Source organism: Miniopterus schreibersii, assembly GCF_964146895.1.
Source record: "Miniopterus schreibersii genome assembly, chromosome: 1".
NCBI lineage: Eukaryota > Metazoa > Chordata > Mammalia > Chiroptera > Miniopteridae > Miniopterus > Miniopterus schreibersii.
In genome coordinates this window covers 36,340,116-36,363,763 of record NC_138101.1, presented here as the reverse complement: position 1 = coordinate 36,363,763, position 23,648 = coordinate 36,340,116, and the positions used below count along the sequence as shown (strand labels likewise).

At 35.2% G+C, this 23,648-nt stretch overlaps 1 protein-coding gene across 8 annotated transcripts in view; it reads left to right on the top strand.

The window, feature by feature from the left end:
- EPHA5 (EPH receptor A5) overlaps positions 1–23,648 on the top strand; it is a 292,548-nt gene that overhangs the window by 141,140 nt on the left and 127,760 nt on the right. For 4 of the 8 annotated variants that reach the window (XM_081130799.1, XM_081130797.1, XM_081130796.1 and 1 more), the window contains exons 4-5: positions 5,683–5,838; positions 9,977–10,312. The exons of the other annotated variants lie outside the window; for them this stretch is intronic. In XM_081130799.1, coding sequence (XP_080986925.1) covers positions 5,683–5,838; positions 9,977–10,312 — 492 coding nt within the window. The remainder of the gene's footprint in view (positions 1–5,682; positions 5,839–9,976; positions 10,313–23,648) is intronic. 8 annotated transcript variants of the gene reach the window in all.

The window sequence follows — 23,648 nt, the reverse complement described above, 5'->3', positions numbered from 1 at the left end:
AATTATCTTATAGCAGGTTGTATTGTGTTGCTTTTCTTAATCAACCCATATTTTGAACTGGACTAAACTATCTGTGGGTACCTCATTTTGAAATATCTATTTAAAAAACAAATTTGACTTGGCTTATGTCCTCTGATAATTCACATATGATGAAACTGTGGTAAAAATCTTGTTCATAGTGATTTTCTGTCATTCTTAATAAAGCATAGTTGGATAAATTCAATAACTCTTTTGAAAGTCAGTTATATCTTGAACACTATAGATGGCAACAGTCTGCATTTTATTTTCATTTCCTTTTTTGTATATTTAAAAATGTTTATTTAAAATGGTCTATGCATTTTAATTCTAATGGGGAAAATTATAAAATTCTAAATTACTAAAACAGTGTTCTCTACATTACCTCACTTTTTAATCTTCTTGGTGACCATGCTTCTGGAGTGTTTACTGAATTGTAAAATTAATTTACGTAGGTATTCCAAGTGCAATGGATCTTTAAAGGTAAAATATTTTTGAAACACTAAAAATAATTTAATTGACAATTTTAAAAATGTGAAAAAAACATCCTAAATTGTCAGTTTAACAATTTTTGATAATTTTGAGGACTTAAGAAAAAGTTCCTAATCAGATTATACAGCATCTTTCCAAAATTTAACAAATGTAAGTCTCATTCATTTTCATATTGATGACATGCTTTTGTTCTTGTTAGATTTAAAAACTGTATTTTAATATATGTCATTAACATCCTTGTTTTTGAAGTAGTAAATATGAAACCCACAGTGTTTATAGTTTCTGCAAAACTAAAGTAGCAAGTGCAGATGTAATACATACTATTTTGTACTTGCCTGCACTTAATATTTAAATAATTCATGTTAGCCAGCTTTTATTGAGTTTCTAATATGTCATTTAGACCCTGAATACACAAATGTACTGTCCTCACCAGTAAATAGTGATGAGCATGTACTCACTACAGGGACTGTGCTACATGATGAATATCCAATGGGCAGATTCCATATTCCAGAATGTGTATATGAGTTGGGAACAAATGAGGATTTATACACATAAAAGTATGACAAAAATTTGCTATCTGCAAAGAGAGACACTAAATAAACGGTTCAAAGTTCCAAAGGATGTGTAAGGAAAGAATATGTAAACAATGGGGTTCTGCACAAGCATCACGGGCGAGGTAGCACTTAAAGAGAGCCAGGAAGCATGGAGAGAATAACAGTTACTTCTTTCCTTCCACGGGGTGCCAGAGTGGTCTTATGAATCATATCAATGTAGTATGCATTTTCCCCTCCTACTTCTTGCCCAACTTCAATGGATTTGCATAGTATTTTCCAAATAATATTTAGGTAATGTACAAGTATCATGTGAAACAACTTTGCTCTTGTCATGATTAAAATGTAAAAAGTCAGTTTTGCTCCTTTTTATTATTACTTGTTTATTTTATGTCTCCCCAAATATCTTGTAACTTCAGGCTGTGGAGTACAATTGCTATTTTCTCACTACCATGCAGACATTCCTTGTCACAGTGCTTTACAGAAAGAGTGAACTCAAAAAATAAGAAATAGATAATAGGTAGATGATGATTGATAGATAGATAGATGATAGATAGATGACAGATAGATAGATAGATAGATAGATAGATAGATAGATAGATAGATGATAGATAGATAGATAGATATAGATAGATGATAGATAGATGATAGATGATAGATAAGATAGATAGATAGATAGATAGATGATAGATAGATGATAGATAGATAGATAGATAGATAGATAGATAGATAGATAGATAGATAGATAGATGATAGATAGATAGATAGATGATAGATAGATAGATGATAGATAGATAGATAGATAGATAGATGATAGATAGATAGATAGATAGATAGATAGATAGATAGATAGATAGATAGATAGATAGATAGATAGATAGATAGATAGATAGATAGATAGATAGATAGATAGATAGATAGATAGATAGATAGATAGATAGATAGATAGATAGATAGATTAGATAGATAGATATAGGTAGATGATCGATCTCACACTGTTTGTTTTTCCTGGCTCTCACTTTCTGTCTTTTGACCTAGAATGCTTTTCCTGCAACATTCAGAGGCAGATAGAGAAGTTCTTCAAGTGCAGGCCATTATAAGTAGGTCAGTATGGATGGAGATAGTGAGTGTTGCAGGGAACCACATTTGAAGGGTTTCTTACATAGTGTGTGGAAATATGTAGGCTATGCTAGCATTTTGTGGTAAAATTAACTGGAATTTCTCAAAAGAAGACTTGATCAAATGCTGCTGAGAAGTATGGCAGCAGATGACTGCAGTCTTAACAAAAGCACTTTTAGTTTAGTTTCAGTGGAGTGGAGTGTGTCAGTGTGTGATTTAAAATGAGGAGCTAAAGATGCACGTATGGAAAATAATTTAAGAAACTATGTTCTGAAGGGAAACAAAACTGTTTGGTAGCTACAGGGAGAATTAAGATATCTGTTATGTTTCACTTTGTTTTCATTCCAGAGTTCTGGAAAATTGTTTTGGGCTCGTATGAATGACTGACTAGGTGTGTATGTGGGAGGGAGGGAGGGAGGGAGAGAGAGAGAGAGAGAGAGAGAGAGAGAGCCTGAGCATGCAAAAAAGGTAATAGACGCTTGAAAGATTATTCTCAGAGACTAAATATGGGGCTCCTAATTCAAATAAAGTTCAAATAAAGATAGGAGCAAGGACACATTTCTATTATAACAGGAACAAAGGTAAAGGGGGTAGGTAAAGGCGTATAGAGGTTTGAAGATTTGGTGGTAGAAAATAATGAAGCTCCTCTCTGATGACTTTTGTTTTCTCAGCACGCAGACAAGTATACCAGCTAGGAGTCACAAAGGAACCGAGCTTGTAAGGATTTAGAAGAAAGAGGTGAAGTTACAAAATAATCATGCTGATCCTAGGAACCGAAGTTAACTAAGAAAGCAGTACTAAGATTGTCTAATAGCATTGTATGTCACATTTGGATTTGGGACCGTGATTTGAAGACAGTGAAATGTGATATTTTTATTGGATGACATTGAACCCCACAGTTTTCCTCTCTATGCCTGTGTTTGGATTTCTTCAGCTAACCTCAAATTAAATAATGCTTTAACCATAATCATTATACTCCCCAAAACACATTTTATATCAAGTGTTTTCTATGAGAAAATTGCACCAGCCTTTCCTGTGCAGCTTGTCAACCACCTTAGAGTCATTCTTAGGATTTCTTACTCATCTGACCCATTAAATACCACGAGATCTTGTTTATTTCACTTCTCCAGAATTCACCTACTCTTATCTATGACCGTTGGAACTACTCTTGTGGTCCAACAGAGTTCCTTTCTGATCAGTGCAATAGAAACAAAAGGGCCAGTTGCCTGCTCCTCTCCAGTCTGTTACCTGTGCTGCTGTGAAATGATGTCTTTATCACCACTTTGATCGTATTATTTCCCTGCACATAACTTTGTAATGACCTCTCTTTATTCATAAATTAAAGCCCCACGTAATAGCTATAAGGTGTTTGTGACCTGGTGTCTTCTTTCCTCTCTGACTGAATCTCTGCCACTTTCTTACTGCTATCTGTCTGATCAGTTCTTTAGCTTCCTCCATCTGCCCATTTATTCTGCGCCTTTTTTGGTCCTATTCAAGTTGGATACTAATCTTTTATAACTCAGCAGAGATTCAGCTTCCTTAGAAAAGTCTTCTTTGGCATTCCAGCCTAAATTAGATGTTGAAGCTCACTGCCATAGCTCTCTTTCCTAGCATCATCATATTTGTAATTATTTATGAAATACCTTTAGGACTAATAAAGGCAGGGCATTGCTGTCTTGTTTACCTCTGTAACCCAGTACCAAGCACCTTTTCTGGCCTAGCACACCTGCTGAGAGAATTTTGTTAGACTGTTGAACAGAAAGATACATTGATCAACTTTTTACTTACGTTTATACTATTTCCTATTTCCAAAGTTGAACAGCAGTTTTATACACGATATCATATAAAGTTTTAAGTTAAAAGGCACTCATTAAAAAGAGAAGATACGACTTTTGTTTTATGAATGATAACTGAATTTCAACTACGTAGAATAAGTGGATTGGCACTTCATGTCTTTGAAAGCAAAAAAGTGTTTAAAGTGGGGATAAAAGGATAAAAGAAGAAAATTGGATAACTTACCTAAGGATGGTACTGGCTGCTACAACAATCCTATTATAAGAAAAATAATATTTTAAATCTTCTCCTAATCACTTAACTACAAGAATGCCCTTAATACTATCAAAAAGCTCTTATCTTTCAAATACCTTCACATTCTCTCTGAAATCATAAGAGCATTAAGGCGTTATTATCGCTATAATTAGATCTATTGAAAAGGTACCTTCTCATTTTTGTCAGGGCCTGATTACTCGTGGTGATGGAAGAACACCTTAGCATGGATTACTAAAATCCCAGATCACTTACGGCATGGGAACCTTACCCCTCATTCGTTATGTCTATCAAAAACTGTCATTGAAATACAAGTTGGCCTTTGGGTGTTAGCAAATGGTTATTGATTCATGAATAAATGTTCTTAAATATATATACGGTGAATTTTAAAAATAGAAAAAAACATAGATGGTTATTAGCTTTATGTAAACTAAGCCCTAAAAGGAATCAAGCCGTCAGCTTGGCTTCTATTGGTCTTCAAATTGCTCATGCTGGGCAATTGGAATATTGAAGTTTGACTTTATTAGCCACTGAGAAGAAAAAGAGACACAAAAGTTTAGGGAATGAACAGAATAAAAAGATTTACTTCTTTAGCACTTACTTACCTGAGCACCAACCTAGAAATCTTAACAAAAATATCAGGGAACATTTTCTTCCTGTGATTCTAAATAGTTCAATTACAGTCTTTATGCCATGCCATTAATTTACTTGTGCATTCTATAACAACTTAGGAACACCTACTGTGGGCAAACACTGTGATAAGTATTGTGAATGCAAAATAAAATAAGACACACTTTCTACCTTTTATGGATCATTATAATATGTATAAGTATGAGCAATATTAGAATAGATGCCTGTTGAATTGAAAAACAAAATCTACAATGGAGTAAAAGGTAAAACAAATGCCTAAAATCTAACTCCTCCAGAAATCAGCATAATGTGAATAATGCACCAGCTCATTCATGCATCATCCCCAATCTAACAGAATTTTAAAGTCTTTAGCACCTACTAATTAATTAATTAATTTAATAACAAAATTTTGAGCACCTACCGTGCATCAGACCATTTTATGAGCATAGTGGCAAATTTGCATTTCTTCGACATAAGATGTATTAATAGAGGAAACGAAAATTATATTCAAAGCGCTGCTTCCGTTTTAAATACAAATAAGTATTTACTACCTGTTATATAATTTCTTGTAAGCTCCTGTAGCATAAAAAGTTACTAAATGTATGTAACGTTTCAAACACATTTAATTTAAAAACCTAAAGTACACATTTGATTATCTGAATGAATAGCCTGGTTTTTATGATTCAGAAGCTTATGAAAAAAATTGAAATTAATGCAAAGCTTGTGTTATCTGTAATCTGTGTCTACTAGTCAAAATAATGACATTACTCACAAAACAAACCCTGCATCTGTTCCAGGGAAAAGCTTAGTCTCTTATTTCTTTTGACAGTGTGCAGACCTGGGTTCTTCAAAGCCTCACCTCACAGCCAGAGCTGCAGCAAATGTCCACCTCACAGTTACACCCATGAGGAAGCTTCAACCTCTTGTGTCTGTGAAAAGGATTATTTCAGGAGGGAGTCTGATCCACCCACAATGGCATGCACAAGTAAGGAAACCCACGGGTATTTGGTGATGCTGACTTTCACCAGCTTGATGAAAGAACGTGGTGGAGCCTGTTCCGTTCTATCACCATTTCCCTTCAACAGGCCTAATGTTTAATCTTCCAGTGTAGTTTCACCGCATTGCAGTCTTCTCGAGTAAGCACTGAAAAATCTGACGCGCTGTCATCATTCACTGTGAGAAGCATCTATTTTCCCCAATTTCAGTGTCAACATCTATGACACGGACATAGGATTTTTCCCTTTCTTTTGTGAGGTCTTCTAGCGGCAGCCGCCTTGACAGTCCATTTCCCTGTTCGTGGCCAGTTTTCCTCTTCTTTCAGGCCAGCTTTCTAATCACATAACCATGCGGTCAGTGGCACTTCACCGTTTGTTCTAACTGGAGCCACTAAGCTGCCAGTGCGAAGGTCATTTACAACAGAAGACAGGAAACATTACAGGAGCGTGGACAACTGGGGGTTCGCAAGTCTGTTTTAAGTGTGAAACATAAAACCAGTTATTTAGCTAGCATCTTCAGGCAGTTGCCGTGTTTCTTATGAGTGTCTTTAACTATTATTAGTTATATGATCAGATAACCATATAATTAGAGTGATGAATATTAAACACCTAATTCCAATATTTGCCATGGATGCATTCACATCCATTAATGGTTTTGGTGGTTTTGTTTTTCTAGTGTTCTGTATATTTCTGGGAAGGAAGCAAATTTATATATTTGTTTGCTTCATGACAATATTTTCATAGTTTCCAAATCAAAACATGAAAGAGAAGAAAAGTGGGTCCCCTCTGCCCATAAGAGTCCATTTTCACGACCTGCCTTGTTTTACTCTTTTAGATTCCATCAAGTTATAATTGCTCTCAAAGGTAATGACAGATTTTTGAAATATAGTTTAATTAGTATTAAATATAAAGAGACATACAGTACCTTTAATTAAATAATCCCAAACTGAAGTTTTATCTGAATTTCAGTGTCTGAATTTCAGTGTCAGTGAAACATATTTTCATAATTCCTCAAATTGTTGATATTAGCTTTACATTGCTAAAGTTTATTTTTTTATCACAAGACTGATAATTTCGTGGGTTAAGCAATTTCTAATTATAAATGAGTCCTCTTCAAATTAGTAAATGACATTATCATATATACTTTTGGGAGACTACATTTGAATAAAGGAGGTGATTGAATGTGAAGCATTTTGGTTGCAGTGGAGATTATTTTGATTATTCAGAGCAAAAGAAAGCCCAAATAGTGGGGGAAATGTTGGGTAGACAATACAAGGGTAAATTAGGGAGAGAAAACCATGTCTTGAAATAGCTTCATAAATCATTAATTTTCTGGTCATTATTTTCTTTAAGTGGTCCAGCCATGATCCTTCTCTTTCTTAGCATAAAAGTGAGCCTCCCTTTCTGTAAATCTGCCAAGTCTGGGAATGGAGAGGGCCTGTGCTCTGGTGGCAAGAGCTTCTTAGCACTCTTTTAGTACCTGAGGCTTCATATTTTCTGTCTCCAGGTGTAGGGATTTCTAACACTGTCTCAGAACAACACTAATTTGTATGTATTTCTCAAAAAGACTATTGGGACTTGTGTAGACAGTCTTTCTAATGTAGAATCTGTGAGAGTGTGTGTTCTCTTTTTAGTTACATTCAAACCACTACAAACACTGCATATGATCCCGTTGAACAGATGGCTTGATTGACACTCAGGTGACAATCTTGAATTTTGCTTTCCCTTTGGCATTTTGGTGTTAAATTTGTGGTTCCAACTCTTTTTAATATTTTTTGGTATATATATAATCTGGAAAGCAAAATGTTATAAACCTATAGGAAAAGAAAAATCCAACAAAAATAAAGATTCTAATGAAACTTCTTAAATCAAGGGTACTTCTCACAGTTCTACTTTGGTTCATACATCACATATAAACTGGCAGTGGAATTTCACTACATTATTATTTTTTTAAATATATTTTTATTGATTTCAGAGAGAGGAAGGGAGAGGGAGAGAGAGATAGAAACATCAATGATGAGAGAGAGTCATTGATCGGCTGCCTCCTACATGCCCCCTTCTAGGGATTAGCCCACAACCCAGGCATGTGCCCTGACCGGGAATCGAACCACTAACTCCTGGATCCTAGGGTGATGCTCAACTGCTGAACCACACTGGCTGGACTCACTACATTATTTTTTAGGTGTGAGTCTGTCTGAGCTTCTGCTTTTTACTTCTATTTTAGGACTTCACTTAAATTTGAGTTTCATTTTGACTTTAAATTTGAGTTCCGTATGTGCCCCCACCACAATATTGAGGGGCTGTTAGTAGCAGAGTCTGAAGAAAAAGAAGAGTCAGACAGCTGCATTTTTACAGATTTATAGAAAAGGTGTTACATGTGAGTATATTTTAATTGGCAGGAAAAATCCCAGAAGTTTGGTATCTTCCTGAACTAGACATATTTCAGGTATTTTTTACCATTTTCTTAGAAGGAAACCTGTAACATTTGAACTCAAATTACATTTTCTCCATAACTTTCCACTTAATATTAAATAATGTAAAAGTTATAGTAATAGTAATGTACTTGTAGTCCATTTTAAGTAATTGTTTCAATTTAAAAGTGACTATTCTATATTGAAGTGTGTGAGGTTGTACTATGGAAAAATTCACAGGATTTAACCACAAATGTAGTCAGGGTGGAGACTGTTTTGTCAAAAACGGCAACTCTTTGTTTATGAAGTGCTTTAATTTAAATAATATTTTGTAAATGGCAGGTAGCTTTCCTATAACTCAGCAGTAATGGCTTTATAAATTTTAGGTAGAAATTAATATTAACCCCTATATTTAGAACAGACAATGCATATTAATATAACTAAGCTATGTCATCTTAAATTGGCTTAATTTTTGCTTATGAACCATTCAACTACCACCATAGTCTATTTTATCCCGTCAGAAAATCTTTACTAATTAAGTCTGAAACAAATATAAATTTATTTTATTTTTGAGAACATCTGATTACATAACATTAATAGCTGACTGAAGTTTTAACTCTAAGTATTTAAAAATCGACTCTAATGTTAGACGTTATGCAGTCGATTTTTTAGGACATTTTAAAAAAATTTTAGACCAATTTTAGCTTCACAGCAAAATTCAGAAGGATTCAAAGATTTACCATATGGTCCCTGTCCACACAGATGTGTAGCCTCCCCCATTATCAACATCTCCCACCAGAGGGGTACAGTTACTGTAATTATATGTAATCAATTTTAGTTCTGTTTAGTGTGCTAATTATTAGTTTCAGAAGTATGTAAAGAAATATACAAATATATGCTATTTATTATGAATTGATAAATTTTTTCTGCTAATCCCTCAAGATCAGAATACTTTTATTTTCCCATTGTAGTGTTTTTGAATTATTTTTAAAATAAATTTTAGTTTCCCAATTAAGTAAAATTCATAATTTGCGGAAAGGCACCATCTTAAAACAATATCAAACGTTTTTGAAAAATATTACATATTGTAATGTTGACCAACTACTTAAATTCTAGTGTTTTCTTGATGTATGAAGGAAGGTTTCGAATTCTGTTGTTGAATTATGAGTAGATAGGCAATCTATTTCGAGGTAAGCTAAGGCTATTTTTTACTTACTGCAGAATTTGTCTTCAAGAACCACATTGAAAAATAGTTTTTACCTGTGCTCAGTGTTCAGTAAGCCTTCATGTTTACTTCCTAGGTTTTAGGGACAGTTAATAATGAGGAAGTAATTAGTTCACTCCCTAATGAAGATTTTTCCTTGTATTTGGTAAAGGACTTGCCCTTTTTAAATATATAATTTTATCTCACACTATTTTTGCAAATACAGTTTTTACTCCATAATTATTTACACATACACGAAGCAAAATATCTGCTTCAATTGAACTGTTGTTGCAACAATTCCAAGATAAGTCATTTGTATAGATTATACATTCCAGCGTTGTCCCTACAAAACTGTAACAAGATTTTTCCAAGATCATTTCAAATGACGACTCTGATTCTCCCTACTTAAGAGACGAATTGCAAATCTATTTTTTCTCTCCTTCAGACCAGGGATTTGTGTAGTAAAGATGCCTGTCTTAAAATCTGTTTTTCTCACTTTACTTTGCAAACCAGGACCCCCTTCAGCTCCTCGGAATGCCATCTCGAATGTTAATGAAACTAGTGTCTTTCTGGAATGGATTCCCCCTGCTGACGCTGGTGGAAGGAAAGATGTGTCGTATTATATTGCATGCAAGAAGTGCCACTCCCATGCAGGTGTGTGTGACGAGTGTGGAGGTCATGTCAGGTACCTCCCCCGGCAGATCGGCCTGAAAAACACCTCTGTCATGATGGTGGACCTGCTCGCTCACACAAACTATACCTTTGAGATTGAGGCAGTGAACGGAGTGTCCGACTTGAGCCCAGGAGCCCGGCAGTATGTGTCTGTAAATGTAACCACAAACCAAGCAGGTAAGTGTGATGTCCAAGCAAATAACACACCGTAGACGGGCTCGGTCAGTGATCTCAGGCGGCGGGCCCGTTGCCCGAGCCCCGTGAGAACGTCTCACGAGCCAGAGGGGTAGGACTTGAAGTAGAATGCATCTAAGATGCTTTGTATAGTTTAAACAAATAAAGGCTGAGGCTTTCTGAGCAGACACATTCATGGACCAAAAAAAAAATTTTTTAATTGAATTTTCATTAAAAATACATTTTGACTTAAATCCACTTAGTGCTGTTATAGTTCAATCTACATTTTTTGGTCATTTTTGTTTACTTCAACTTTTTAAAAATTTACTATTTTAACATATAATCAGGCCCAGTTCATTTGCTTATTTGTTCATTTGTTTGGCACCACAGCTGAGTTTTATTTGCAGATTGAAAAAGTCTTTTCTTATTCTTTCTATTACTATAATAAGTGCATGAAATGAATTTTTTATAATCCATTTATCAAAATTAGAATAACTACGAACTGTGTACAACCACATGAAAACACATCTATCTTCCATATGAAGATCTTGGAATTATTAGGTAGTAATTATTAGGGAGAAATGAATACAGTTCTGCTTGAGATACTAATTTTTCTATATTTTCCCCTCAAATATTCTTTTAAGCAAATCAACACAGAAAGCTTATTTTCTGGTAAAGTAAGAACCAAAGATAAACTGTGGCTGAATAAATAGTTCAGCTTATTAGCCGACAATAATTATTCAAAGCCTGTAGAGTTTATGACACGTTTTTACCAGCAGTGGTTATCTAGGGGTGGGAGGCATTAAAAGCCAACCCCTTGTATGTAGCGTCCCTGTCTTCCCTGGCTACCACTCTCAGCTGAAGGGCATAAGCTTGTCACTCTGTTAGTACCTCAGGTGGACTTTTGTCTGTGTGGACATCCCTGCCAGGAGTACTCAGTGAAATAGGATAGGTTTGAACGGAATCATCCTTAGTCTTGTAATAGTCTTAGTACAAGACTGTGGTTTGTAGAATGACTGAGTTGACAAGAGAGTGCTGATGCTAATCAACGCTTGGCCAAAATAATTTGAATTGTTGGATATATCAAGTCAATCAAGTGGCTATCATTAAGAATAAGAAAATGTACGCACTTGACTTCATAGTTACTTCTGATTGATAAAACTGAAGGAAATAGTATAGAGAATCCAGACAATGTGAAGATACTTAAGCAGTTCACTAAGAATCAATCTGAACAGTGTAGATGTTTGATCAACATTGAATACATTTCACAGAATTTTTTAATTCTGTGAGAGAAAACATTGCACACATGTATGCTACATTTCTCAGTGAATTTTATTTTTCTCTGTTTACTCTTTAACTTAAGGTGGAAGTAAAAAAAGGGAGCTAAAGAGCTGGATAGGAATAGTGAAAATTAAGTTTTCCTTCAGTATAGACTCAGCTGTCAGCAATACTAGTATATGTCGATTTTTCATCACAGTAACTAAATGTCACATGTGTTCAGTAAATGTAAACCGTCTTCCCACATCAGAAAAGTACTGGCTTTAAACGTGTGAGTTCAGGCTTCTTGTGCAACATCGTTCAACCTGACTTGGCTCTTCTGTGAGTCTTTCATTAGCATATTGAAAGCATATTGAACAATCACTAAGTGCTGTACTCCTTTGGGAGAACCTTCTCTAGCTTGAATACCCTTAACTTCTTTGAAAGATAGAAAGATATTTCTCTGATGAACTAATTGTAGGAAATGACTGTTTATTTTTTAAATGATGAGCTTAATAAGTATTTGCTCTAGTTTTTTTTTCCACTTGCTGGCCTGTTCAAACTGTAAAGTGTATTTTTTTGGACTATAAATACCTTAAATACCAAGAAAGGATAATTTTTGTCCAGCTGTTCAAGGCATGGTTATCATGTAAAAAAAAAAAAATTAAGTATTCAGAGAAAAATTTTGTTGACTTGTGCTTTTTTCCAAATTCTCAGGGTACATATGCTCTAAAATCTTTATAAACCTACCAGAAAAAATCTAAATACAGTGAAGGGATATTCCTTAGTATCTGACATTCTAAACCAACTAAGTGTCAATTTCCACAAAAATTGTGACTTCAAGTAGCTCCTAAAAAGTCTTAGATTTAATATTACCTAGACTTGGGATTTATCAAGTACCAACATTATACAAAGTGGGCTGTGGTAATTAGTTTTTAAAGCCTGAATATTTTTAAAATATGTTTCATTGATTTCAGAGAGATGAAGAGAGAGGGAAAGAGATAGAAACGTCAATGATGAGAGTCATTGATCAGCTGCCTCCTGCACGCCCCCTACTGGGGATCAAGCCTGCAATCTGGGCATGTGCCCCAAGCAGGAATCCAACTATCACCTCCTGGTTCAGAGGTAGATGCTCAACCACTGAGCCACACTGACTGGGCAATGCCTGAATATTTTAAAGCATTAAATTGAAGAAAGTTATCTGTACCATATGTGCATTTTGAATAAAACTTGTTTCAGCAGATTTTCACTTCAGTTTCGATCCCCTATCAGGATTATATTTTTGATATATGCATTTTTTTCTTAATTGATTTGTCTCAAGTTTGTAATTTGCCCTGGCATTTTCTAATTAATTTATTTTTGGTGACATCAATCCATGTGTGAACTGTTCAGATTTGAAATTATATTCAGAAAATATAAGAAAAAATAGTACTTATTTGTACTTTGAAGTTTTTCATTGTTTATTTTATTTTTTACTTTTTAAATTTTTTCAGTTACAGTTTACATTCAGTATTATTCTGTGTTAGTTTCAGATGTACAACAAAGTGGTTAGAAAATCATGCGTTTTACATAGTGGTCACCCCGTTGTTTCAAGTATTCACTGGTCCCCTGCACAGTTATCATGGTATTATTGACTCCATTCCTCTGCTGTAATCTGCTTCTCTGTGACTGTTCTGTAACTACCAATTTTTATTTCTCAATCCCTTCACCTTTTTCACCTGTCCCCCATCCCTCCCTTCTCTCTGACAGCTGTCAGTCTGTTCTCTGTATCTACAAGTCTGTTCTATTTTGTTTGTTTATTTTGTTCTTTAGATTTCCATATAAGTGAAATAGTAATTTTTTTAAGATGAAAATCTTGCATTAAGCTAGGAACTGAAATTAATCAGATAACCTTGGCTGATCAGTCTATAAAAAGAAATAATGTTGGTTTTTTTGCTGGTTTTAATTAATTTATGGATGTTTATACAGTATTTAAAACATTTCCCTATCATTATGGAGTCTAGCATCTTGCTTTTGAGAGAAGTTGTCCAAATTTAAATGTCACTTTTTTTACATATAACTTAATAGTCAAGTCAAAAAACAAAGTTTTAAGGAAAACTAAATACTAGAATTAGTTGGAATTATTGTTCCTTGTAAAATGTAGCAAACAGAACTGAGGTTGACAGGAAAGAATTATAAAATTGTTGTAAGAATTTTCATAGTCAGGAAAAATAAACACATTTACAGAGAAAAAAGCAAGTAAAAGTAATTTATATAAAGGTAAAGAAATACTGTCTATGGGGAAAGGGACAATGATAGGAAAATTATTAAATGTGAATGCATTAATTATGTAAAAAACTCAACAAAGAGTCAAACTGCAAAGTGGATAAAATGATGGATATGCAAACCATGCATTATTAAACTCTTAAACTGAGAAAAATAATAAAAATTTGTTGAGTTCCTCCAGCTTTCTAGTAAGTTTCTCTTTCTTTTTTAATGCATTCTTTCTAAAAATTGACTTACATATGGTCATATTTCTTTGTAAAAATATATATATGTTATTTATATGACAACACTTATAGAATGTTATATTCTTTTATAGGGTATCTATAATATATATCTAAATAGATGTATAGATGGATTTAGATAGATACATGGATAGTGATATTTCAATACATAGCATTAAAATTAAAAATTCCATAAAATGCAAATACTTTAAACTTTTATCTGCTCACACAATAGTGTGCATTTATTATATTCTTCTGTGAATACATTTTTTAAAATTTTAAGATAATTTTGCGCTAGGCATACTGTATCAAGCTAAAGTTTAATATACACAAATGTATATATTATCCCAAGAAAAAAAAGTTCATTCTAAACAGAAAACCAGAATCACTAATACTTTAATATGCAAAGGTATAGAATCTTAATTCTGAGCTATAATAGACCACATTTTAATTGTTTTGAATTAGTCTTAGACTCTTGGACTCTTTCCTCAGAGGGGATCACACACTTTAGAGGGAATGCCCCAACCTTTCCCAGACTATCAGAACTATCACTAATGCAGGTGTTCTCTCTATTTTGATGGGTTTTATTTCTTAGTTCTTGCAAAGGTGTCTGGGGGACATGATACTACGACTTCATCAGGTACTTTCAGTTTGATGCCATTCATGCAGTCGACCAGCGTGCTGTCTGATAAGATGCTGAGATGGTCAGGGTTCCTGAAGACTAAATTAGGCTGTAGAGCTGGAAATTTAAGAGAATGCTGAAACAAGAGAGTGAAAGAACAGCATTGTTGCTGCCAAGAGGGCAGCAGACATTTTCTGGTGGTCTCTGTTTATACAGATAGTTAAGAAAAGTTAATTGCCTCTTGTTAGATCGTTTCTGTAATAACTATTGCAAGGATATTTGTTGACTTTCTTCACTGGACAAACCATACTGGCCATGCTTGCAATTACCACCTGATTAAATGTGTCCTTGTTTGCAAAGATTCTTTTGGCTTCTACACATGCCAAACAGGTCATTTCAATCGACGTGCGTTTCTAACCCTCACTGTTTGTTCTTCCATATTTTGTATGGTGGCACTAACTGCTGCATTTCACCAAGGAGAAAATAAAGATTGGTGTTTACTCGTTTGGCAGTAGGAATACGCTTTAGTTTGCCCATTACTATAGTTTTACAGCTTTTACTTCCTGGGCCTCAGAGACAAAGTTATTTCTTCCAGTTGCAGGGTATCTTCCAAATATGCAACAAAGATCTGATGAATTAATGAAATGATAGAATGGAGGCATCACTATGCTAACTGTGATATGGGCTCAGGAAAAAAACCCACTCATCATATGACCCCGCAGCTTCCACCCAGATCACTGTTTCTTAGTAGTATTTGGATCCACAGGGATTAGTGTTAGCTCAGAGGCAGTGCTCAGTAATCTCTGAAATATACACACTGTATTTAAAAATGTCTGGAGATAACTTTTTAGAAAAGTTAAAAGGAAGATGTACAGTATTAACATCTGATGCTATGGCACAGTCCTTCTTCAAGGGTAGCCACCTTTCTTTTCATTTAAGAAGATACAGGGTAAGTAAATTAACTCAGGTATGGGAATTGGTGAGAGACCGTAACTAGATCACTGAATGTTGATTTGTATGCTTCATACCTTGATGTCATTGGTGGTACAAATCAGTTGTCCCATTACTTTGGTCTCTGAATGCCAGAGTATTATACTTTTTACTATTCAAATTCTGTTGTCTATTTTGAAATCCATTCCCCCTTCTTTTCAGTGATAAAGTGTTACTGCTTGGCCTCTGCCTCACCTGAACCCTAAAGAAATCAAGAAATTGTTTTACCATAGCTTCAACCTCTGTGTTCTCAAGTTCAGAAAACAGAAAAAAAAATAGAAATATATAAAAATATAGGTGTAGCACTATCCTCATCAATTTATTTCTCATCATTATGGTGAAGAAAGTATCTTCTGGGCCCCTTTTCAAGACGTTTTTAGTGATGGAAGGAGACTTGACTTGGACTGGTAAACACACAATACAATATATGGATGGTGTACTGTAGAGTTGTACACCTGAAACCTGTGTAATTTTATTCACCATTGTCACCCCAATAAAAAAAAAAGTCTAAAAAAAAAAGATGTCACTAGTGGGTAGTTTCATAAATCTTTAAAAATAAATCTAATTTAACATTTCTATTTCAGTAGGTCATTTAATGTCTTCTTTTACAATAAAGAATTACCTGAACTTTATTCATCTAAGGTGACCCTTCAGTTCAGATTTTGGTCAAATAATAGAAGAAGCATTTAGCACCTGTGCCAGCTACCTAGAGAAGCACATTGGATCTAGAATCTCTAATCATCAGTTTATACCGGCTTGAATTAAACTGTTTCTCGCCCTTATGTAAGGAATGCATAAAATCCATTTTCATACTTATTTCTAGTGCTTCTGCAAATTTAAGTTATAGAATTTTGTGAGTCTCATGTTAAAGAAACTTCTTGTCCCCAGTAGTGATCAGATAAGTGTCTGTTGGGATCTTGAGTTCAGATGGAGCAATAGGTTTGGGCAGGAAGAAAATTGCTTCCATCAGTTAATGGTCTTTGATAAGGTGTAAACTTGGTATTGACAACACAGAGGACCAGCTTCCTCATTCAGTTATGGGATAACTGAATCCTATAGCGAGAGAGACTCAGTACATTTTAGAAGTTGAGAGTATTTTGAATTCTCATACATACCCACATCCCAATGCTCAGGAGTTCACTTTTTTCCAATACATGACCTCATCTTCTTAGAAGACAAAGCAGTAAATTCACACATCTTTGTAATTCAGGAATTCTGTGGAAAAAGACTTGGATTGTGATGCCTGGCTCTGTCATTCTTTCCAGTGTGAGAGCATGTGAGATATTTCTGGAATGGGGCCTGATCATCTCAATATGACTTGAGCTGAGAATTCAAACTTGATACTGCTTATTTCTTTAAATTCTGTAGTGCAGTTAGACACAGCCAATCCTTCCCATATTTCTAGTATTTCTTGTGTGTTTATAGTTTAAAACAAGTGGAATTTGGTAAACAAGTGGAATTTGGTAACCAAAGATATTATCCTCAAGAATCAGTTTATTTGAGGTGACCACAGGTGATGAGACGTATGCCACTCTCTGCTAACTACTGTTAGGTCACCATCATTTAACACTGAATAGAACCTTGCCACAGGGAATCACAGCTAGTCAAATCACTGGTGCAGTGTTCCCATTCCTTTAAAAGACTTACCTACAACACTTCTCTGTGGAAACTTTTTTTTTTTTTGTATTGTCTGTTTTCTTAGTTGCAAACAAAATCTACTCTGCCTACTTCACATGGAAAAGGCCTTCAATAGTGGCTCATACAGTCATTGAGAAGAATAGATTAAAAGATTAGAAGCTAAGTTTCCAGGAGAAATGCCCAAGAGTCAACCACAGATCTGGCCTGATGAAGTGGAACATTGCTCTAGCAGCTGCCGAACAATAAATGGCAGGGACTTGACTTTATTACAATAGCTACTGCCACTAGTAGCATTGCTACTTCGGAATCTCAAACTTGAAGACCCTGAAAAATTTTCATGTTTTGCTGCCATCTTCACCAGAAGAAAGCAAAACCTGAGACCTTCACAAGATCTTATTTTTTAAGTTGCCTATTTGAAACCGTATCTTGCCTGGACAAGTCATTTGGTGAATCCCAAGCCCAGTGCCTTTGTCCTAGCAGAAAAGAAACCTGGAGGTTTTCAAGTTCTGATTTCTCTCTTGGCTAGAAAAGGTTCATCACTTGAGTTTTATAAATATATAAAGTGACATTCAAATGCAGACATATGCCAATGAATTTGTTAGATTTTGAATGAAAATTTCTACGTATAATTTTTAAACATTATCTCTAATATTTTGTTGTGTGTTTTCTTTTTAATATATCTTTATTGATTTCAGAGAGAGGAAAGGAGAGGGAGAGAGAGAGAAACATCAATGATGAGAGAGTCATTGATCGAACCCGCAACCCAGGCATGTGCCCTGACCCGGAATCGAACCCCGATCGCCTGGATCCTAAGTCGACGCTCAACCGCTGAGCCACGGCTGGCCAGGCTCTAATATTTTGGAAGAGTCTTATTTTTAAAATAATTGAAATTTGTTCATCTTATCTGCTCCCCGTTCCCTCCTTTCCTCTCTTTTTTTCTTCTTTTCTCCTCCTCCCTCCCTCCCTCCCTCCCTCCCTCCCTCCCTCCCTCCCTCCCTCCCTCCCTCCCTCCCTCCCTCCCTTCCTTCCTTCCTTCCTTCTTTCCTCCATTCTTTTTTTTATTCTATTAATTTTTGTATTTGCAGTTGAGGGTTGAATTAATAATATTCTTCAACTCATAATACGTTAATACCATCTTTGAATCATGCGAGGCACTCATCTAGTTTATATATTTTTTTTATGTACCAATTCTATCCCAAATCCATTTGCCATTCCCTACACTAAAGAGCAACTGTTTTATATGTTAATTGTTTGTTTTTATTTACAACTATTCTTATAAAATTTATTTAATATTGAATGCATATGTTTTAAATTTAATGGTTACATTAAATATCTTCTATGTGAACTAATTTTTTTTACCATAATCAAAACATTTTATAGATTCACCCATGGTGCTTTTGGCCATCTCATGCAATGCTTAAAATTATCATACATACACTATACTTTATAAAATTATCATACATACACTATACTTTACATATGAACTCAACCCAGTGACAGAGATCTAGATTAGTATGTTGGTTAAAGGTCTAGACTGTGGAGCCAGACTTTCTGGTTCCATCACTTTGTGACATGGGTAAGTTACTTAAACCTCCCCAAAATCTTAATTTTCCCATTTGTAAAATTGAGAAAAAAATAGTATCTATGATGTAGGGTGGTTGTGAGGATTAAACGAGTTAATGTTGGTGAAACAATCAGTGTAATGATTAGCATTTAATTAGGTATTAAATCTTACTATAGTAGTAGTTAAGAAACTTTTTAATAATATTCCAAATAATGTGAATCCATGAAAGAAACTATGTGATTAATAGGTCTTAGACTTTATGAGTATTATATAGACAGACCCACTGGTGAAGTCAGTTGGAGAGAGGAAAAACATTAAAAAACAAAAAATAACAGGTAACAAAAGTGACTGCTTCCAACTTGAAGGAGTAAAGCATGATTCTATTTTCAGTGATTTCTTAGAACTCTAAGTTGTGTATTAGCATTAAAGTTCTAATTTTGATGAAATATCTGGAGCAATAACATAAAGAAGCAAGAGAACAGCAGCATCAAAGTAGGAGCAGAAAGGAGGAAAACACTTCACATATAGAAAATAGACACTTAATTTCCATTTTCATCAATATAGATGTGGGAAAAATACAAATTTTGCTAACTACATCATTGTCATGTGTGGTTAGATATCAATTAGGTCAATTATTTAATTTCTAAGGAAAAATATCTGGAGACAAATGTTTTACTTAGTTACATATCGCAAATATCTCTACGCTAGCCTCACACGGCTGCTGCTGTCACCAGATTAGTGTGCCGATTATGTGGCTGCCAACAGAAGCTTTTAATTTTGCCAACAGAAGCTGCCCGTCTACCCTGACACTTGGCTTCAGCGAGGCATGAGTTCTGTGCTTGTCCCCAGGCCTGTTTGCTGTTTCAAAAACATAGTTGGAGGATGAGACTCTAATAGGATGGATTTGTCCATAATTCATGACTGGTTTATTTAATAATGAATAGCAAAGGGGGTGGAATATCTTAGAAGCCATCGGGTTTCATGTTTGGTTCACTGGCTTTAGAACCTTGCTGGAGACTGACTGACTGGGTTCTGAAAAGGCACCTCGGGTCTTCTCCTTGGCGCCCGCCTGCTGTGGTCACGGTGGCAGGAACAGCGAGGGCCAGCACTCCCTGTGTGCACTCTGCTATGCAAGAGCTTTATTTACATTTTCTTATTTTATCCTAGCAATATCCTCATGACATAATATTATTACTATTCCCATTTTTTAGGATGAAGAAACTGAAGTTTAAAGATGTGAAGTGATTTGCCCAAGGTCACAAATCTAGTAAGTGAGGGAATAGGAATTTAAACCAGGGGATTCTTACCTTGGAGCCATCTGAGTCACTAGTAAATATTGCACAAGCTGTTTCCTCTGCCTAAAACCTATTTCTTAGATAATCGTTCTAGATAGCTCAGTCCTCAGGTCCGCCTAAATTGCCACTTCCTGGAGAAACTTTCCCCGTTCTCCAGTTTGGGCTTGCCTCTCTCACATAACCTGGAGCAAAAGCCGTTATAACTCTGTGCTCTCTTGTCTGTTTTTCTGTAATTTTCCCCCGAGGGTCACAGCAGTGCCTAGCACCTGTGTTTGTTTTAAAAAAATTATAAATGAATGAGTTTGATGGCTTCTCTATTACTCAAATCAGTGTTATAATTCCACTACTAGCAGTAATGATGATATGTATGTTTTAATTTTTTTTTTAACTCATCAAATAATTCTCTGCCAAGTTATTTGACTTTTTTATGTTGGGTCTTTCTTCCTTTTTAAAATTAATGACCGAGACACAGAGCTCTGACTGTAATTCACAGATTTTTCAGAACTCTGAGGTCCGACATTATCATTTAAGGTCTGCTGCTTAGCTGGCCTGCCTCCTTTCTTAATCTCCCCTTTTTAGACATTCTACTCTTTTCTAAAGAACTCACTGAGAATGAACCCATTCTAGAAAAAAATTGTGTAATGATTGTTGTGCTCTTCAAGTGCAGTGCATGGTATTTTCTGCCTTTAGTGTGCTTAATTACCTTCTCCTGGACTCCACACCCTGAATTTACGATACAACATATCCAAGAATATTTTGACACACACACACAGAATGATTCTGCTGTAGGGTGTGTTTGGCCTACTTTTGGAGAAGAACTACACTTTCAGGAGATTCTAATTTGTGTTTCCTGTCCCTCCTCTGTGAGGAAACGGTGACAGCCCGTAATCAGGGTCGCCTGGTGTTCCTTTTTCCCAAAAGCTCTTCATAAAATACCTGCTGGCAGCCTGTTTTCCCCTGGGGGTGACTGTGTTAATACCACCCGCTTTCTCTCATCTGAGTCCTCAGAGCTTCCCACTGCTCATCTGGGAGATAGTTTTCTTGTGTGGGCTCTGCTTGCGAACCGATTCCCTGTCAGCTGACCCTTTCCCGTGGAAGCGTCGCACGGCCTGTGGCCCAGCTCAGACTCGGCGCAGCTCAGTGTTCGAACGCCTCCGTCGTTCGTCTCATTGGCATGTATGCAGTGAATTTATTTGGGTAAAGATGCGTGTTGTAAATTGATATGCTTGGAATATAAACTTGTTCAAAACCTCCCTCTGAAGTGCTGTTGGCTTTTGTTACTAGTGCTTGAGAACAAAGCTCTGAAAGCATCCCCAGTGGCCTGGAGTGATTCAAACCTTCGTGCGCTCTTTAGATGTAGTGTGATACTGAAACCACAATGCAAAATCAGGTTTAAATCAGCCATATGCATGCATCCTTTATTAGGTTCTGAAGCAAGTTTACTTAGAATGCTGAAACTTTTTCCCCCACAGCGTATAAAATGACTTGTTCATGTGGTTTTCCTTAAATAGATGGCCATGCATTAAAAAACCCAGTGTTTGTTCAGCACCTCCTGAGCATTCTGAAGGATACAAAGGAGTTAAGTCATGCTCCATCCTTAGAGGATTTTATTTTCCCACTGAGGAATTAAAGAATCGAAGAATAAAGCTTAATAAAGTAAAACAATTAGAAAGACATTAATGACAATTTGGGTATTAAACTTGGCAACAATAGTATCAAATTCATTGTCTTTAAATGAGGATTCAGATTGACTTGTTGACTTCACATTATTTTTTTAAATCTCTATCTTGCCTCCTTTATCACATGTACAAGCCTGCAAAGGCATTTGTTGAGATCCACTTAGTCATGATAAACAGTTGCATTTCTTTGGGAGAGATGATAAACCATTTCGTAACTGCCCCTATATCTATTTAAATGGTTACGCCTTGTTTGGTGAACATCAATTCTAGCATAATCAATCTTTACTGATAATGATCTATTCTTGAACGATATGTTAACACAAAATTAATAAAAAAAAGAAATATCTCAAGATTATTTGATTATTGGGAACATTTTCACTTACTAGGTATGTATCTAATTTATTAATAAATAAAAGCCCACTTGATACATTATTGGAATGCAGTGAGAGCAAATTACCTATTTTGTAGCTTGGCACAGACACTGATATCTTATAAAAACAAGCATCTAGCTTGAGGAATTTTTTTGATGTGAAATGTTTTCTGTTAAACAAAATGTACTTTGAGTGCTGGCTTTTTTATCTTACTTTTTAGTAAATTTTTCTCCATTAGTAAGAAAATAAAGGCTAGTTTATTGAATCTTCAAGCCTAGAAGGCCTGAGGACATGTACTGTGTTGCAAACTGATGCTCAAATTACGATTCAAGCAATGATTTCTTTAGACTTGTGGTATGAATCAAATATAAGTACATTATTCTGTCAGTGTGATTTCTTTGTTCTAGTTACATCTGCCCGTTTAAAGTGTCTAAATTTAGGGGGCATTTATTTTTTTAATTTTTCCTAATAAACCAGAAAATGACATTTGAAGACATACTTCTTCAGGTTATAATTTCTCTCATAAAGAGTATACTCATGTTAATAAGACTTCACTGGCTGTTACTTAATACTTAACCCTTGATGGGCTATAGTTAGAAAAGGAAATACTATTTTAGAAAAAAAGTCTGAGTTATTGGTAGTGATGGAAGTGGTGGTGGCAGTTTAGTGGTTCTTTTCATTTTGGTCCCTTTTCAAGAATTGAAATTTGTACATGAGAATAAAAGGATTCGAGATCAAATGCATACTTTTTAGCATTTCCTGGTAGGACGCTGATGTTGGCACTCTCAGAGGGAAGCTGGGCATTCATTCGTTTCTGGGGTTTATGTCTATTTTTCTGGGGACCAAGACTGGAAACATTAGTGGCTTACCCCTAAAACTGAAATCACACACATAATTGGTAGGGGATCTTAATGTCATTTAGTCTGACTGTTTTCTCTACTTCTTAAAACACTATTACCATGTCTAACCCTTCTATTACTGTATCACTTTTAAAGAAAAAATTCAACACTCTCCATCACTGTGCTGACTTTAATGGAGAGAAATAGTATTCATGAACTTGATTATTACTGGACAGCAGAGAGAACAAGTGTTCTGCTTTTATGTGTTTAGAAAACTCCTAAAAACCTGCTTCAGCTACTTCTACATGAGTTGAGGTTCTTAGGATCAAAATTGTATAAACTTTTATAAGGATTAACCGCGACTGTCTTGAAAAATAACTATTCTTTATTTTGTCAGAAACCTGCATAAATGGTGCAAATACTTTAACAGCGATCTTTTCTCCCTTGATTTTGTTTTTCTCTTAGAAATGTGAATTTTTTATATTTAATCAGAATTCATCTTAAAACTCTTCCTCGTATGTTCTTTAAGCATGTTTTAAGTAAACTGACAAATTATAATGGCAGTGAGAGCAAAAACAGTATCGCTGTGTGCCAGGCT